This window comes from Patagioenas fasciata, chromosome 11 (assembly GCF_037038585.1).
Source record: "Patagioenas fasciata isolate bPatFas1 chromosome 11, bPatFas1.hap1, whole genome shotgun sequence".
Taxonomy (NCBI): domain Eukaryota; kingdom Metazoa; phylum Chordata; class Aves; order Columbiformes; family Columbidae; genus Patagioenas; species Patagioenas fasciata.
This window is the reverse complement of record NC_092530.1, coordinates 13,268,082-13,288,053: the sequence shown is the minus strand read 5'-3', so window position 1 is coordinate 13,288,053 and position 19,972 is coordinate 13,268,082. Positions and strand designations below refer to the sequence as shown.

The 19,972-nt window shown below is 38.4% G+C and overlaps 1 protein-coding gene across 1 annotated transcript in view; it reads right to left on the bottom strand.

Annotated features, from left to right (window-relative positions):
* Positions 1-12,707, bottom strand: part of LOC136106224 (connector enhancer of kinase suppressor of ras 2-like) — a 171,911-nt gene extending 159,204 nt beyond the window's left edge. The window contains exon 1 of the mRNA XM_065846445.2: positions 12,489-12,707. Coding sequence (XP_065702517.2) covers positions 12,489-12,555 — 67 coding nt within the window. The 5' untranslated portion in view covers positions 12,556-12,707. The remainder of the gene's footprint in view (positions 1-12,488) is intronic.
* Between the last annotated feature and the right edge of the window lie 7,265 nt (positions 12,708-19,972).

The window sequence follows — 19,972 nt, the reverse complement described above, 5'->3', positions numbered from 1 at the left end:
GATATACGTATTACTGAATGAAGATTCATTATGTTCATGCTGCACGTGCTCATAATAAGAGATTGTCCCTTTGGCCAAGCAGGTCGCTCCATAAGTGCACGAGGTGTGGAAAGGGCAGCCACAGGAGTGGTTCTTAGGGCCAGCAGGGAAGACTCAGGGACCACGGCAGAACCATCACCCCGTTTGCCTTTCCCCCTGTTCACTGGGCTTCTAAACCTCCTGAGTATACACCTGAGCTTTTGTAGCAAGACTTACATTAGTATGTTTGTACTAAGCAAATTCATACCAAGTCTTGACATTGCAGTACAATATGGATCCACAACATATGCACATTTAGAGAAGACAATTTACCACACAAAAATCAGTGTGACATAAAACATCTTCTGAAAATTAGTTTTGACAAAAGATATGTAAGTTACTTTCTACTTTGAACATGTTTCAGAATAAGTCAGTAACTTGACAAGCACTGCATATGCTTTTGGAGAGCTGCAAGGAACAGCAGGGACAGTAAAGAGCTTTCCTTCAAGAGGGAATTACACAGAGCAGTCCACCTGAAGGCCTCAATTCTATCATTAAAAAGACGTTTTTATATTCTTGTAACAATTGACTGATGATTTCCAACCCATATGCTTGTACCAGATGTCTGAACCTTCACAGGCTCAATCGTATTTATTTCTTCAGAAAAACTATTTCATATTACTTAATAATAATAGTCAAGATCATTATTTTAATTCTCATCACTTCAAATCCAAACACAGAAAATATTATTTATAAGAGGCTTCAAATTTTCCCCTTGTTTAATGGGCTTCCTCTGTGCTGTGTTTAGGATTTGGGATGAGAATAATATGGATCATCTCCCTGATGGGTTAAACCATAACAGAGTTATGTATGTGCAGAAAAAACACTTCCATCTTGAAGACGTGATTTCTCCAGCGAAGCCATTGCTGGCCAGATCTTCTGTCCTGAAGCAGTTTCCAGGCACGGTGGAACAACGGTTGTGATTCTAAAGTGCAAACACCCAAAATGAAATTTTAGAACATGTATGTGCTACAGACATTCCTGGTAATAACCACCGTTTCTCTGCATTTCACCGTGTCTGCCTGTTACTCCTAAGAGTTGTTGCTCTCAAAATACTTATTGCCTGTAAAGCTCAGAACCTTTATCAGCATCATACTCAAACTTCTCGTATCTCTTTCAGTCTCTACCACCTCTGTCTGTCACTGTGAGCATTCCCTTTAACAAGCCAAAAATTCCCTGAACCACACAACAGCAGAGTTTTGTGTTGAAATACTGCTATATCGGACACACCAGAGCCTAAAAGAAGTTAATAGTCCACAATGTATACCAGGTCTCCATTGCTATTTCACAGTAAATATTGCTTTGTCCCAGGTTACTTGAGTTGAAAAAGAACCTCACAAGCGGCAGGATGTTAATAACGACCCTACATTTACATCGTGTCTCTCATGTCGGATGTTTTAAACTCTGTTGTAAAAGCTGTGCAAGGACAATGTTATCCTTAACTGAATTGCCAGCTGTGGACTGAACTGTGATTGTTGTTTAAAGCAGAAGTGAACCACCCAGCACAGGGAGAGCAGACAGTGCAATCTACCTACCCACTTTCAATAAGAGCAGACAAGCGTACAAGTTTTAACAGCGTTTTTCAAAGCATTTTGACAGCCTTCCATCACCTAAGTCTCTTGGAAACCCAGTTTAGATCACATGAGCATGTACTTTCATCAGAAAAAAAAATAGAAATGTCACCATGATGACTTGGTTTAAAACAGATGTAGAAAAATGATCATTTTCTGAATCATAAACATCATATTTATATTAGTGTATGTGTTTCTAATCTGATGTATCTGCAAACCGGTGCCAGTGCATCTGTATATAAGCAGTGCTTTTCAACTAAGGACTTGTAATTGCCTGTGTATTTTTTATCAGAAGTCATACCTGCATTTGCCTATAACTGCACTAGACTACTAGATCCTCTTTCAACTGTTCCCTAGGTAGGTTTTTTTCCAACTCCTCCTTGTCTGTGAGTGTTTATCTATTTTTTGAGTCAAACCAATGAGTTAAAACACAGGAGCTGGAAACAGAAATTGCACAGAGGCAAAATAGAAGCTAATGAACATTGGAAATAGGCATGGCTTTAATAAACATTGCTTCTTTGCTGGCTACTAGTTGGTTCTGTCAACTCTTGGTAGATCACTATAAATATTAAATTTAAAAAAAAAAAAAAAAAGAGAGAGAATAAAGAGAATATAGCGGTGCACAAATGTACTGCGATCTAAAATGTCCCTTGAGAATATTTCCTAACTATACTGCTTGATCAGTTTTATTACCTTATCCAGAATAGCCAGTCTACAAGATACACTGACACTTCTGTATAGAGAATGCTACACTGTAATAATGGATTTATTTTTACACAGTTGTGTTTCATTTACTAGTCTGACTTGTGGATCAGGTTTACCTGTATGCCAGATTCACTAATACAAGCTCAAATTAATAAAGAAACACCAGAACTTCTTGTTTTGGTTTACTGTGCAAGTGGTATTGACAGCCATTCGGCCTGAAACCAACACAGATGATAGTTCATCTATCACCTAGAAATACTATTGAATTTCTACATTTTCAGTACAAATCTCAGATAACGTCCCTTTCCTAAGATTAGTACAGATAAAGAGATGGTGGGATGGACCTTAAGGGAAGACCACAAGTTTTCTTCAAATATGTAATTTCCAATAATTCTGAGGCATCACGTGAATTTCTCTCTGAGCATCTCTCTGGTCATCTAGACATGTAAATCAAGTTTACTGAATAATCCTACCTACAGAAAGTGGTAGGATGACCCTCAGACTGAAACAACATGCAATAATCTTACTTTCAAACTCCTCTGTGCTTCTTGGATGCAATCTAGAAATCGTGTTTGTTTTTAACTCCCCAAAGAATCACAGTTCCTGCTTCAAAATGTACTTTTTTAGAATAAGAAGTTGGCCAATATTTTAACATATCCACTAAATGGCTTTTTTTTTTTTTTTTTCTGGGAAATCTGTATTCTTTCCTTGCACCAAAACCAAAAAATGTAAATTTAGGGAATGCTTAGTCATGGAGCTTCATTATCATGCTTTGTGTATGGTAGCTGTGTAGCAGAAAAAGCTATTGGCTCCTTAAGAATTAGCGATGGTCTGATAGACACATCATAATTAATCCTGGTAAATCTCGAAATGCTGGAAAATTACAATAATTGTGTTAGTATTTTATGTAATTTATGAATTTTGCATATAATTGTGGCCTTCTTAATCTTCTTCATGGAACTTTCTCATCAGCTTGAGGACAGCAGTCCCACGTGTGGCTTGCACAGATAATATGAACTCAGGCTTGCCTGAATGCCTACCAGGGTTAATCATGGATGCAGTTTATTTCCCTCTGCTCTTTCACCATTGTCGTTGGCTTCATTATGAGAACAAACCATACTGTTTAATTTTGCTGGTGTCATTGCCCTTTCACGTGGCAGCTTACCAGTTTGCAAGCAAATATTGAAATATTGTCCATCATTTTATGGGAATTCCAGCTGTTAAAATCAAGTGTGACATTAGACAATCAGCAGAGCAGTCTGACATTACATGGAAAAACCAAACAGCTTTGGTTCACATGGAATTTCTGCCTGGACGTATGACATGGAAGCTGGAGACCTATCAAAGACATTAATGGGGTACTTAAATACCTTTGAAAACAAATGCCTTTAAAAAAAATGCCAAGGGTTATGTGGAATTAATTCAATCCAAATGCCAGGATTTCCCATATATCAACATCCTTTTACTGAAAAAGTTTTTCATAAAAGAAAACAGGAATTAAAAAACAAGATTTTAACAATAAAGCATGCTATTTTAACACTGGAGCACCTCACAAAGGTGACCTTATCATTGAAATAACTGCAAAACTACCTTTAGACATGTAAAACTTACGGAACTTCACAGTGGAGAGAAGATGCAAAGAGCAGCCCACAATAAACACGGAATAGGAAAGCTTTTTTTTCACATTCTAAGTGATATTGATGGTTTCTTGAACGATTCAGAGATTGAATTAAAACACTTTCATTGAATGATCATTTGAGCAATTTGGTTTCTAGTTAAAGTATTTCCTCACTTGCTGATATGCAAATAATGATTTCTGCTGCTACCACAAAAGCTACTGATAATTAGTTCTGAGAATGATCAGAAAAACAAGAAACAGCTCATAATATCCCCCAGTGCATCTTTCTTTCAGTGCACGATGGTTTCCTTAGCACATCTCCTAGTGGTTTTAGGTCCTCTTTTGAAAGCCTCAACAAATGTTTTCCTCCATTTTCCTAAGAAAACTATAATTTTTTAAACTTAGCCTTTATCTACCTTTCTATTTCCCGTGAGGAAATTTCCTTCCTCTCTACGTATGGTTATGATTTCCCTGGTTTATGATTTAGATTAATTATTTTTTTGCATTTTTGATCGATTATTCGCTAGTTCTCCTCATTTTCCAAAATTTATGTTCAAAAATACAGCACCTTTGAGCTACTGCACTAAGTGGATCCATTTCTTTTTTAAGACATTCAAGCAGCGAATATTCTAAACTTTTCTATTCATTCTGAACTTCTCTTACATTGCCTGTTCTCTCCAACTATATGATTAAAACACAAGGTTCAAAGTGCTTTTTCTCTGCTTTGAATGTATTTTACATCTATAAACAATCAAGTTGTTTTCTGTATAACTAAAGAAAATTCTCAGCGTGGCTTGGCAATGAAAAATTAAACTCTTTTGGAGATGAGCAATTAAAACCTCTCCTTACTGTTCTGTAATTTAGGCCATTTTCATTACAAGCACATTGTTCATGCTGAGTGATCAATAACATGCCTACATGTCTTCCCTAGTTTTAGGAATGTGCCCACTGCAGCACATCCCTCTCTAGTATAAGATATGTTCCTCCCTATTGCAAAGAATTTCATAAACAGATACCATTCTTGAACCACCTCCCCTGTGTCTTCCAGACAAGCAGCATTTCACCCTCTGAAAGAGAAGTTAGAAGCATCCTTGATATTTACAGGAGATTTCAATGTAGAATCAATGAAACACCAATATTTACCATCTTCCAGCTGCACCTTAAAGCCACAACAAGTTGTGCTAAGGCTCTTTAGGCAAGTGGTTTTCAACTTGCTCAAATTCATCTGACGCTGTTGAAATGGTGACCGTTTATTTATAAAAGAATACTTTGATGGAACTGCACGCATCTGCAACGTACAGAAGTACCCCCAGTTTGCTGAGCTTAAGATCAAAACTTTCTGATATACCTCACTTCATTTTTGTTGTCTGCTAACGATTAGTATGGACATGTTTCTTGCTATTTTGAAAATAAATTTTTGAAAAAGTAGAAGTATTTGCATTTCAGGACAGACAGTACAGTATAGCAGCTGAGCTTTGTGTTATTTTGCGTATCACCCGAACTCTATACTACAGTACAGTAAAAACTCCTGCACAGGACTGGACACTGACTGGACAACATTGGGGAGAGAGGAGAAAAAGATTTTATCATCCCTATTTTGTTTCTTCCATTCTTTTCTCCTATTTCTTTCCCTTCATTGCCTTCTGGATTTTGAATGCAGTTCACTTCCAAATCACTGCAACTCTCTCTGAGATATTTAAGGGTTGAGTTAGAAATTTTTTAACGTTGAATGAATGAATTACTTCACAATCTGATGATTACTTCCCATCTGATTATGAAAAAGGCAGGAAACATACTACTAGAGAATAATAACAATAATAATAATAAGGATAAACAAGAGGAGAAGGACAAAAAGAGATCAGTGGAAGCTGGTGGAGAGAGAGAGCTCTAACATGCTCTTCATTCAAGTGATAATTGCTGTGTCTGAGTTATCGAGCTGATGACACTACTGTCTGTTTTAACTCAAACAAAGGTAGTTCTGCATGTAAAGCAAAAAGCAGACGTGTCAAACTAATCCTTTCTATAGTTGTAGTAGTTTCAATGTAGTTACACAAGACACAATTTCTGCTTAAGGACTCCTGAGATCCATAGAGGTTTTCTGGGCTTTGGATGAATGAAAAAGGTGGGCGTGTTTGTACAGAGTAAAGCTGAGTGTATTCTGTAAAACTACTGACTGTTACATTTTTATTTTAAACATATCACCTACATTATAACTAACATGCACCTCAGTCTTTTTATAATTCATTTTTACTGGAAAACAATTGCTGGAGAATTCAAGTAGGAAAAACCAAACAGTGCATTAGACTTGAATTCTTCTGAGTGCATCACTATAGAAGGTCAACAAGGATACTTGTTGGGAGCTGCTTGAGTATTAGGTAATCAGAAATAATTTCATTTTGATTCATCACTAGAGCTCTTCAAAAATACAACCTTATAATTTTTTTCTTTTCTCTGAATCCTATAATGATAACTCATGAAGCTCCATCTTTCCAACTCCTGTCATCCCTACAACGGCATCAGGAAACAGGGCAAAGTTTCACGTTTAGTAAAATAACCTGAACTACAAAAGAAGCATTTAGAAGATATCTACAAAATTATTCTGGAGGAGAGAATGAATGTATGTTATTGCTTAGCAATATTCTATACTACTATAGTTTATTAATTACAGTGCTTCATTTAATTAGTGTCACTAATTCCACCGGCAGAACCACAACCTCCATTTCTGTCAGCATGGCAGGACAGCTGTTCTCAGAGACAATGGCATTAAAAGGACAAGTTCTTTCCTTTTTAGCTTTTAAACCTTTGTAGGTGCTAAAATAATTTTGCAAAACACCTCAGGACAAACTGTAACACACTTTTTACTTTCCTGGCATATGCAAGCACTGCAATATTTACTGTGCCTCCTGTGTTTTCTTCTTTCATTACAAATAGAAATGCAAGACATTAAACCCGTCAGAAAGAGATGTATGGAAATTTCATTAGGTAGGAATATTTCTTTACTCAAGCACATGAAGCGTCTGAGCCACAGTGCACATTTAAGAGACTTATAAAAGTAATTCTGAAGTGTTACACTCAATGTTATGGTACATGTGTTGGTGTTGTTCCTGCCAAAGCATGGAAAAATTTAGGCTCCAGATTTAGGAGGGCAAGAAAGCATTGTCAGGATTTTGTCTAGGAAGAAACCATGGAATTATATTTTTGCATGGCAGGATCCAGTATCTTTGCAGTTTCTTGACATTCAGTGACTCATTTAACGTGATCTGAAAGTGTCACCCACAGGATCCAATTTATTCTGAATTCTACTTCCTAATATGATGCGTTGTGAAATACCAGAGATTTGGAGAATTCTCTTCTTTGGAGAAATCTCTTCTGAACTTACATGGCCACTCTGTTCTCCCCATAATGGTAGAATCTGAAGAAAGTTGGGGATTTTGCATAATGTGTCTTAAGAACATATGGAAAAGTTACAAGACACAGCAATGCATGACAATTTTGTCTGGATGCCTATACTAAGGTTCAAGAAAATAAAATCAATTTCTTTACACAATTACCTGGAAGATTAGTTACGCTGGATAAATGTGGCTTGAGAGACATTCATTCAGCTCAGATTTCTCTCTGCAAGCAGAATCACATTTATTTAAAAGGTTTTAATGTATCTGCTTTATAGATAGGGAAATTTTAGAATAGATCCCTAAGTCTCCAGATAATAAATATAGACCATTAAATTGCTAATTTTTGCTGAAATCTTTTATGGAGACAGTCCTAATCCAGTTGGCTTTTGGAAGATACATAGACCCGTTTCTAACTGGTCCTCAGAAAGGTCCAAGTAACAATGAGGTAACAGTGATGGGGATGCAGAAATACCTCAGCCAAATAATTTCCATAGAATACTACAGCTGGACTCGAGATATGGATGTCTTTGTACAATACCCTACTCAGCTTGTGGGTCAGCTGGTCCTGGCACTAGCTACAGCTGTGTGTTTACTGGGAAGGCTGAAAATGGAGTCACGGACTCAGCAAAGTGTTTTGTTGTCTATCAGGCTGCCAGTGGTACACAGGTTGACTTAAAAGTGATGATATTTAAAGTCTTGAGGGTACCAGGTCTTAGTTATCCTGCCATTCTTCTGAGCTCTGTCTGGTATCTTAACCTCTTGGGTTGAAAAGAATGGGCCTTTTGTAAAACGTTAGTAAAGACATAATGGGTATATATTTGCAGTAAATTGTTTGTTTCAGTTTTGGAATTGGTCAGAGTAGAAGGAAAATGTTGAAAGCTTTACTTTAGAACTGCCTGAAAATTCAATGTTAATTCTGAGGCCATCTGGCCCTCAGTTCTCTTCAAAACCTATTTGTCTTCAGAACGAACTGAAAAGATGTTATAAAACCTGCATTTTTCTAAATAAGATATGACCTGGTTTATCTACTCAGGCTTCAAATCGTATCTTGTGAAGTCAAGTTCCTGCATTATGGGATTCTAAGGTCACGAAGGGGGATCAAGAAAGCTAAGTATCATCCAGCTCAGTGCCTATAATGCTGCTTTTGCAGTAGATCATAACATTTAGCTGTGTCTCCAGTATACTCTAAGATTTTATACATTACGTTCCACAAATGGAGGAGACTCCCTGGTTATGACATAGTGCTACAGAACAGGTAGTGATCTAATGAAAAGCAAAAGAAGCCGGAGAAGGGGTTTGCCGGAGCCCTGCGTGACATGAATGCTAACAAGTCCACTCACGTCATCAGCTTCCCCGCTCTCATCTCCCCCTCCCTCCTTTCCTTTCTCTTCTATGAGCCAGCTTGAAATCAGGGAATTACATGCTAAGGAAAACCCTTCAGCTAAATATATAATTATTCTGCACAGGATCAGTGCGGCACAGTTAATCAGTTTACCAACTGAATTAATTATTAGTTTTTCATGTCTGCATCTCCTGTTGAGAGTGTGGCGAAATTCTAAATTTAAAGGGGAAAAACCGAGTTGCGGTTGTGAAATGAGTACCTGACGCTGAGCATTTATTATGAGGGAAACCTCCACTGCAGGCTGTTTTGGCAAGCAAACCTCACCGTCAGTCCCCAAGACTTTGAATAACTGACTCCATGTGGAGTTATAACTTACAGGTACTTAAGAAATAACTGCCTTCTTGTTTTAATTTTCAGCTGTTTATTAACATCCCATTCTCTGAAAGTCACAGCTCTGTTTCATTGCATTGTGTTTCATTTCATTTCCTTGGATTGTTTTGAAAAGTGAGTATTTATTTGTAAAAAGGTATCACTCCACTGTAAATGAGTTCACATTTTAAATGACCTACTTGCAAACTGCTTCACTTAGGAAGTACAAAATCTTAAATGCTGCTATTTGTGAAAGTACAGAGAACATCTTTTAGATTCTACTTAAAATGAACACACAAGCTATCATGCTTTTATTAATTCTAAGCGCAAATAAGCGCCAGGAGTCATCACACTGCCCCTCTGCCACCCAAAATTCCACAAATTCTTCACAGGATTACCTTCCATACTGCACGCACATTAGAATACATGGCCTTTGGCTTCTGAGTGCTCCCTCTGACGATGTGTTTGCAACTGAGTTTCACAGTAAATTCGGCATTCCTGGGCCAAAACACATTCCAAGTCTCCAGGTAGAAGTGTTACACACAGAAATATCGAAGTGTAGTTTGTCACTTACTTGCGTTAGTATGTTAAAATGAATCAAGGAGAAAACTGAGCAAGTTTGAAAACTACTCTGATTATTGATGTGTTTGCAAGCTTTATGGGTACTATTTGTTTTCTAGCAGTGCCACAATGGAATTGGAGCAAGGCAAAGTTTTTTCTCTTGAAGTGCCTTTTTAGTTCACAGCACATATCCCCAGGAAAACATTTAAGTTATGTAAGAAATGGGCATGTACCAGGAGAAACGCTTGCTCATTTGCTGAAGTGAAAACCATTTAGAGAAATCTAATTTTTTTTTTTCAATTGGGAAAAAAAAAAATAAAAGAATAGTGACTAAAAACTCTTGTTAGAAATGTCTTCACAATTGATGTTTTCTGCTCCTCTGAAAACTTTTTTTTTTTATCCACAGTGCCTTCTGGTGCGTGCTTGCTAAACTTTACCAAAAAATTTTTGTATAAAGACAATTTCTTTAACACACAGTTACCTAGAGTCTTAACTTCTAGATCCTCTATAAGCCTCAAGAATCAATTTCTAAAGACCTGCATGGCCTTTTCAGGTTGTCCATGCCATTAGGTGCACTTCCCAAGTTGAATTCCGGTTGAATGTGTTTCCAAGAGAGAGGATCATTTATTGACATGTTGCTTTCTATAGCAAAGGTGATATTCCACATTCATAGCATGGCAATATTTCCAGAATGTCTTTACTATACCTTTTAACGCTGTCTAAGTAGTGTACCCTTCAGTATAGCAGGTATACAGAAAAGCTATCTTATCACTGGAATATTACCAGCCATGCAGACCTTCAGCCCCTCTAATGCATTAAGAGCTATTTAGCAGAATGACTATAACTAATGGAGCTGACATACAGAATATATGTAAATGACAGGTAAACAGCGGCCATAACTGGGCATTTCTTTGTAAAGTAAGGGATTCACAAGTAGTTTTAAAGTAATTCTACTATGCTTCCATTTGTGTACATTAGGTCTTTTCTTTGGCTATAACTGAAATATACATTTAGGAAGGTAAACACTGGGATAAAAAAGAAGGGGTTTGTAATATTAGCATGGTAAAGATCATCAAATAAGCAGCTTTACTGTTTGCGGATCTGTAGCACTCTTGTTACCAAGGAAAATACCAATCTTGTGAATACTTCAATGTCCATTGCACTGTCCCTATTTCTGTTGAAGCCCAGGGGCACATGGCTCGCAACGCTCTCCCCGAGCCGTCCCTACGGATGCAGTCTGTAGTCCTTGTACAGAAATTTAACTGACAGGAAACTACATATGTTTGAACCTTTTATTTGTATGACCATCTTGCTTCCCATGCTACACACTACACGTTATGGATTTATGTTAACCAAGATGTAATTAGTCTACATCGAAAAGGATAAAAAAGCAGCAGGAAGCATTTTTAAATTTAGCAACAAGTATTATGCACTCTTTGACATTTAATTTACATTATAATTCAAGTCATAAGCTAAAATAGCATAATGATCTGTCCACTTCTTAACACACTGAAAATAAAGGTGTGGATCAGAAAACTCTCCTCTGCACATGAATTAGGAATTGATTCCAAGTAATGACATTGGAGCATGGGAATCAATCCCGTATCTAATGGTTTCAGGATCCATCCTGATGACCTGCTTAAGACCTTCCAATTGAGCTGTGTTCACAAACACCTGACAAACAAACTACGCACATTCCCTTAGATACCATTAGCTTCATAATAGAGTGTGCTTGTAAAAGAACAGTTTGCTCATAAACGTAATGTGTCTGCTGAGCACCTCACCAACCCAATTTCAGTTAAGTATGAAGACATAATTCAGCAAAATGAAATTAAGCCATTCTCTTATTAATCATAATACTTTGAAAGCTTTAAGGATATTATAGTGGGCATCCAATTCAACCCTCCAGTAAGTTCAGTAACCACATTACAAAAATAATTTCCATGAGTAAGGTACAAACAAAATTTGCATGTCTTCTCCTTATATAATGGAGATCCCTTCTAGCAGAAATTATTTGTCTGTAAGACAGACAGCTCATCAGTAGCAATGTATAACAACACTAATGCATCTGACTGTGGAAATACATTTTTCCCCCCTCTGGAGAGATTTGTCATCACTTATCATCACGAACAATTCTTCACCCTCCCATCCAACCCAGTCTGTTTGCAGCACAGCCGAGCATCGTAAGGCAAAACATGTCACAGCTCATGGCTGTGTTGTGAAACTGCGAATGTGCGTGGAAATCATCATTCTGTCAAGTTATCGGGAAAAGAGTTTCCCCGGCAAAGCCGTGCTCAGCCCCGGTGCCAGTGAGGGACGGGGACCGGTTCAGGGACACAGATGTGCTGGACACAACGGCAGCACGAGCAAGAGCGGCTGGGAAGCCTGAACAAATCAGGACATGTCACTAAAGGAGCAGAATCCCCCAGTCAAGCCGCCGGTACCTCACGCTGCTTGTGGTACCCTAAACTACACACAAGTGCTGCACAGCCACTGCATCAGATCACCTGATATGAGCAAAACACAGCTAATCAGGGCAAATTTAAAGCAACCAAACATCATAATGTTACACTGTGTAATGCATAAAGGAGCCATGAGACACAAACACTTTATGCCTGCATTTACCAACAAATGCATTTGATCCCTACTCAGTTCTCGGCAGAAATCCCAGCAACATGCTGCACAGCTTAAACAGCTTCTCTCCTCAGCTGTGTCTTTAAAAACTACTGTGCAAAGCAGCATACGGATTATTAAAACTGAATAAACTCTTCCCAAAACAAAGAACACAAGAGCAGATATGTAAATTGCAAGGAACCAAAGTACAGACAATACATGACAATAAATGACCATACCTTTCATCCAATCCACTACTTGCTTGGGTGTCCACTTGCTAATAGGTTCCATAATGAGAGCCATCATCAGATCACTTTATCATTCACACCAAAATCAGAAAAAGGAGAGAAAAAAAAAAATGTATCAGAGCATGGCTGGGCTAAGAGAGCTGTAGGATTTTACAGTGCAGTCCAAAGAGAAGATGATGCTTTGTCCCTCCAGGTTTCTCCCGCACTGATTCAGTAATGTATAAAATTACACTGCTTGATCAGCGCTGGCACCTCCCCCACTGCACACAGCCTGCAACACCCTGGAGCACAGACCGGGAAATGGTGCAGTACGGACAGACTGACTTACCACAGCCTCTGCCCGCTGATCTACTTATTAGACTGGCACAAAAATAAATTATATTACACAGAAAGCAATCTGAGCTGGAGCTATTCCAGACACCGAGTTTTAAGGAGCTTTATTCCGACAAGCTCTGGGATCTTCATCAGGGAAAATATCGGTACTGTAAGTTGATAGCAGATTGTCTTGGCTTCAGTGTGAATATGCTGACTGTCACTCAGTTTAAAGAGAAGACAGAAATATCAGAATATCACTTGGCATCTGGCAAAATGCTGAGCATCTCCATCTTTACAATACAAAATGTTGCTGGAGTCTTATACTATGTAATCATGTAATTCAGAATGTCACAGCAGAAAAAGTCTTACCCAAGAAAAAAACTGTTGGAAGAAAACTCTTTTTTTCTGGCCACATTCAGAGTCAATATATTTCCTCCTATGGGCTGTTTATTTTATAACGAAAGAATGGCAGCATCAAAGAGTCAATTTTTACTACTACAGCACTTCAATATAGAAAAGTATAGCAAGTCTTTGGATTCAAAGCACTGGGACCATTAGTCAATCTCTCCCTTTCATTAGGGAGAACAAAAATGTTTTTAACTATTCCCAATACTGAAGTTTACTACCCTTCCGTAAGACGAAGGTGAAACATTTTTATGAGATGTGCCAAACAACGTTTTTTGGACCCTTTTGTGACTCTTCGCACCTCATGCGGCACAAGTTCTACATCATGGGGTTGAAGAGGCGCGTGTTTTCTGTTTGATCCCTTGTGCAGCCCTGCTATTCTATCTTAGGGGGAGAAACTCTGATTCCAGGAAAAAAAAAAAAAAAAGACAGAACAAAGCAGCTCTACCTTTCTTGTCAGTTATCTTTCATCTGTGCCTTTTCTCCCCACACTGCTTCGAGTTCCGCCAGTACATTGGGGTAAGCAGATGATGATATTGTTACCAGGTCTGCCTCACTAGGCCTGGGTTCATTTACCCAAGCTAAGATCAGTCCCCTCTTTCTCACAGGGGGGAACATCAAACACAAATGGAATATTTATGCTATACCATTTCAGGGCTCTTCTTTAAGTCTATATAGATAAGGATGCAGACAAGCATCCTTTCCCTGCCCTACCTGAAACGTCTCCAAAGAGGTATACCATTCTCAGCTCAGTCATGCACTCTATCCTTTTCTTATTTTATTTTGCTTTGGGAAGCAGTGTGATTAGTGTTCTATGATGTATGTTGAGTGCTCAGTGCACAGATCTCCTTTCCAAAAGGATTCACATCAGTTCTCCTTCAAGAGGGTTGTTTCCAGCTGAACAGCATGTCAGCTCCCTCTATGAGTTTTGGGAGATGACTTTCAGCAGCTTTACTTCTGTCTAAATAGCTGCTTAAAAGAGACATAATAATGACAAAGATTTCAAATGCACAGTACTTCTCTTTTCAGGCAGTAGTGGACGAGAACTGAGATATGCAGAGTAAATATTTCCATTAGCTGTTGGAACCTGCACAAGCTGTTTGTTTTGGAGCTATGCTTTCTTAAAATTCTTTTTCACACAATGATCATCTCTCTTAAATTATTTTAAGTTCAATGTAGGCATGGAATAATTTGAGGTAAGTTATGCTGTGGATGAATTTGGTGTTTGGACACAATTACATGAAATAATCTTCATTCCTGATTGTTTGGACTATTTCCCTAACTCCTGCAATTTGACAGACATTCTGTGAGCGTCCTTTTGTCTCACATTTCCTACCCGTGCTTGACTGGTAGACTTTTTTTAATATATTTTGACATATTTTTGAAAGAGAATGAACCTGAATTCAAAGCCCATCAATGTCAGTGGGCATACTGCCATTCATTTTAATTGTCCTTACATGACAAAAGCTGCCCAAAACTATTCTTTTGGAATCAGTACTTCCATTTTCAGAATGAGAACTTTTAAAAACTTTATCATGTCTTGTTACTGAGGCTCCTCACCAGAAAGATGGTTTGCATTTTCATTTATTCATAGTTGTTCACCACCATGGTGCTAGTACAGGCAATAACTATAATTTAGCTGAAAGACCTTGACTATTAGATAATCTCCTGTGTTTTTCTTTATTATTACTAGTCACAGTTTGTCTGGTTTGGGGGAATCTACAACCTTCTGAACAACTGCCTACTTTTTTTTTCCTTCTTCTTGGAATAAAATATTTAAAGTTGTGAAAAATGGTAACTCTCATTCCTGAGCAGATGATTTATTCAGCTTCATTATCCATCGCATAGATTGGTGCTCGTAGCCATAGTTTGTCACGAATCATTCTAAACCCAGAGCTTTAACTTATCTCATGAGTATGTGCCTTGTGGCAGTTGATGTGCCTGGGTATTTCCTCTGCTTCTTGCTTTGTTCTTTTTCAAGAAAGATTAATTTCATACACATGTGTCACAGCAACATGGGAAGCCTTGTCTAGATCAGAAAAGGAGCCTGTGATGGCGCACAGTAATGGGTACACCTGAGTAATAGATACAGCCAAATGGAGTCAAGATGTGTTCAGACTATTTCTATAACCACAGCTGAAGTCAGTTCATAGCCCTTTTTAATATAGGTTGTCCAATATTCCAGCTGAGGTAACAACTCTGAAAGGAGCAATCATGGAATAAGGCACCCATTGCACTGAGCTATCATCCTTATTACTGACGCGGTTCTGAACAGAGCTGTGCTAGAGTTAAATCACCTCGCTTGCAGTTATTGTCAGCTTTAGGTCATTCTAGTCAAGTCAAGTTTGAAAAGTCACTAAACAAGGAACTTTCTTAAAGAATAAGCAAAACTGTGTAATCCCTAAAGCTATTCGATGTGTTTTTCTACCCATTTATTGCAAGGCTCCTGCCTAGATCTATCCCCAAATCTACCTGGCATTGCTTCCTAATACCGACATAAAAGAAACAATGCATTCCCATGATTGTGTTTTTCTTCCAGGCTGAATACGGCAAATCAAGAGAAAAAAAAAGATCAAGGAACATCTTTCTCACTATTATTCTATCTAGGTCATGTAAATGAGAAATACTTTCTGACTGAAGTCTACATAGGCATTGGAACAAAGAAACAGAGAAAGGAAACAGACCTTTCACTATATGATGCAAGGCTGTTCTCAAAGGCCTATATAAAATAATCTGGTGATTTCAGGGCATAATCACTGCTATCATCTGTGACAGCAAAGGCCTAAGGCTGAACAGACTGGTTGAAAGGTTTTGAGTCCCTCCTTCTTCACAGCAATAATGCTGCTGGTTCTTCAGCTTTTAAGCACTGCCTGGTATCTCTGGGATTACTAATTAAACTATCATTCTCTGTATTTTCATGGTCACCGTGGGAGGCGGTTAAATGTTCTTGTGTATTTCATGGCCAGCGATAACTTTGCAATTAATGATTATGGTCAAACCTGGTAACATAGTATACTAACACTTAGAGCAATCATATATTTCTTGCAGTTTGCATTTGGTAGCAATTATTCCCACCTTCTTTGATGAAGAAATAAGTGTATGCAGTGGACCAAGTCCTTTACAAGTAGGTTAGTTGAAGAAAATCTTGACATTGCCATTTGAGAGCATTATGGAAAACATAAGCATGAAGTTTCAGGTTAAATAAGTAATGAATTCCCTGAAAAAGTGGTATCTAATGTTTTAACTTAGGACATTTATAATCTATATGGAAATATAAGCAAAATCTCTAAGGAAATTACTGTTGAACTCTTGGTTGTCATTAAAGTTCTTTATCATGCAATATTCATGTCCTATACAGCTGCTCTTTGTGGAAAAAATCTTCTTGAAAAATTTGAATGTAGCTCAATTACTAGTTTTGATCAGTTCTATTCTAAGCTAGGTTCTGCCTGATGCTGCTTTCACACAGTCTCTTCTTTGCATCTTGCCTCTTGAGACTCTTGCATTTCAAAGATGGAGGGCAAGAAAACTGCCTGTGGTGAATTTGTATGAGGGCAATAAAGCTTGTGCTATGAGGAACAAAACTCCCAGCCTGCATTTGTGATAGGCACCAATAGACATTCCTATTTAATTATAAACCTTTGTGTTACCTGAGTTTACAAGCTGAAGGGTTGGATTCTGGCTATCCTCACATGGGGTCAGGAGAGCTGGAGGTCTCCTGTGCTTTGAGCAGCCCACATGAGTGTTGTGAGGGAAGGAGAAGACCATTGCCAGCTCCCAGCTAGTGTGACACAATAGATCCACCCTTCCGCTTTTGAAACAGGTTGAGTATACTAAGTGAGCATATCTTGTATCTTCTCCAACATACACCTCGAACACCATGTTCAGTTTTGGACCCCTCACGCCAAGAAAGCCCATGAGGTGCTGGAGCGAGTGGAGAGAAAGGAACGGAGCTGGTGAGGGGCTGGAGCACAAGTGTGATGGGAGTGGCTGAGGGACCTGGGGGGTTCAGCTGGAAAACAGGAGCTGAGGGGAGACCTTCTGATCTCTGAACTGCCTGAAAGGAGCTTGGAGCCAGGGGGGTCAGGCTCTGCTCCCAAGGAACAAGTGATAGAACAAGAGGAAACAGCCTCAAATTGCACCAGAGGGGGTTAGATTGGATATCAGGAAAAATTTCTTCCTGGAAAGGATTGTTGAGCACCGGAACAGGCTGCCTAAGGCAGTGATAGAGTCACCATCCCTGGTGGTGTTCAAAAGATGTGTAGATGGGGATCTTAGCGACAAGGTTTAGAGGTGGACTTGGCAGCACTGGCTAACATTTGAACTCAATGACCTTAACGGTCTTTTCCAACCAAAACAATCCCATGATATTATAATGCACCAGCAGGTGCAAGTGTGTTCACATTAGCCCTTATTCTCCTTCCTCCACGCACCTCGGCCCTGGCAGGGCGCTGAGGGGCCCCAGGGGCGGCCACTTCCCGCGGGCCGGGAGTTCCCCGTGCTGCGGCGCCACCTGCCGGCGCTGTTGGGCACTGCGAGGAGGGAAGCTCCTCGGACGGGAAGCGCCTCAGGTGGGACCGCGCTCCGCGCCTTCCCCGCCTCTGCCTTATAAAACGGCAACTAAATGCTTAATTTCTACTGCTGATGTTTATTTTTACTATTGTTATTATTAATTAACATTTTATAGTCAGTCTCTTGTTGTTGTTCTTCTTCTTCCCCATAGAAATCCACTCATTCTCTGCCATTCACTCGGAGGCGTTGCACTACTGTTCCAGCTTTTACATGGAGCTTCATTAAAAATTTATATGTTTTTCAGGCTCCATTCGGTGATACAACTGTTTTATTAATGTGTGTTAGTGATAACATATGATATCTTACATTAATTTGGTATTAAACCACCCTTAACGCATGGTTTGGAAATCAGGGCTAACATTGCAAAAATGCAATAAATATTCAGTTTTTCAGGATTATGGAGAAATTATTTCATAATCACTTGCTGAGAAATATGTCTTGACATTGCTGAGTGGTTTCGTGCACGACTTTTTTCTTAGTGTATTTTGGTGTTCACAGAAGCTCCTGTTCTGACATCTCTTGAGACCGATGTTCTCTATTTAGCCACAAAACACATACAGTATGGACAGGCAGCGCAAATTTCATCTTACCTCACCAACGGTTTTATCATAATATCATTTTTTTTTCAGGTATGTTACAATTCCTTGATATCAATAGTGATTTCTATAAGATGCATTCTCTAAATTATCTCTCGGAAAAATAATGATCACTTTTTGCAGCCATATTCAGAGTTTGAAATGCAGCTCAGGTGTGTAAATTTCAAATGTATCTAAAACCATACCAAAAAAATAAAAAAAAAAAAAACAAACAACAAAAAACATAAAGAATATATTCCTTCTCTAATATATATTCATTGACTTCAGTGAAGACACTGCAAAATCACAACAGGAGTAAATGAGAAGATGAACTAGGTGTTGCTTTGACTGGGACTGAAAATTTTTCTGAGCATATTAAGGGAAACAGGATTGTCTGGTTTTAGTCTGATTGCTAATATCTCCAACGTGTTTGCAGTCTTCCAAACAGCTCCAAATAAGAGGGATGCTCAAACCTGAGAATCGCTGTGACAGTCTTCAAAGGATGGATACAAGAAAAAAGTACCTTGAAGAAGCGCCTGTCAAATATGCTTCTGCCATTCAAGGAAAAGGATGCTTTGATACAGAGACTTGTACCACCAGAACCAGTCACAGCTTCCTCCTGCAGAAGAGTAAACGTCACAAGGATACAGATATTTGGGTAAGGCTTAACTTTTAGAGAGACAGGTAATACAGGTGTCTCATCTACACGATTTATCTCTTCAGTTTGACATCATCAGAGTGGCGAACAGGGAAAAAGTGCAGAAAGATCCTTTGTTATCATTTTTCTGCACAGAATTCCTCTGAGAATAACTATGAAGTTCTGCTAAATTCAGAATTGATTGGATAGGGTAACTAAACTAAGGAGAAACGGGAAAATATCTCGCAGCAAGTCTATTTGAGTTTCGCATGCAGCTTGTTACATTCAGAGGGGTTATTGTTGCATTGGGCAGACAATTCTACACTCAGAATGAATTCACCATCTTAAACCAGTTTTCCAAAAACACAGGGCTTATAGTATCAACAGTCGCAGGGTCAACATGAGAATTTCTGAAGGCAAAACTGGACAATCTCTTCCCAAAATATGTTCCATCTTGGCAGAAATTGTCAGTGTGATGCCAAAATTATTACACATAGATCAATGGCCATTATTAAGTAGATATTATATAGATTAGACTACATTTTGATAACTTCTCTTTTTGGCCCTAAACTATTTGCACTTATGAATTTAGAAATCTGAGTGGCTGTTTAGCATCTTTTCTTCTAGGACAACTAAACACTAGAATATTTATTACTATGATATGTTTCATTTCCTGCCAATATATCCATATTTATTTGTATACAATTTAAATTATACTTGGCTTTCTCCTTCTTCTAGTAAATAAATGGCAAATATGTGTTTGATAAAAACAGGAAAAGTGTTCAATACACTTCCTCTGCAAGAGTCATATAACCACTTACAAGCAATAAACCATCTGCTTCTCACTACATTAGGTAAACCATATTACTTTGGAAAAAAGCAATAATAATGGGAAACTTGACAACAGTAATAAAACTTCCAAACTACTGATACCAGGTTCCCTTGTTATTCATTATTTGCTGGCTGGAAAGCAG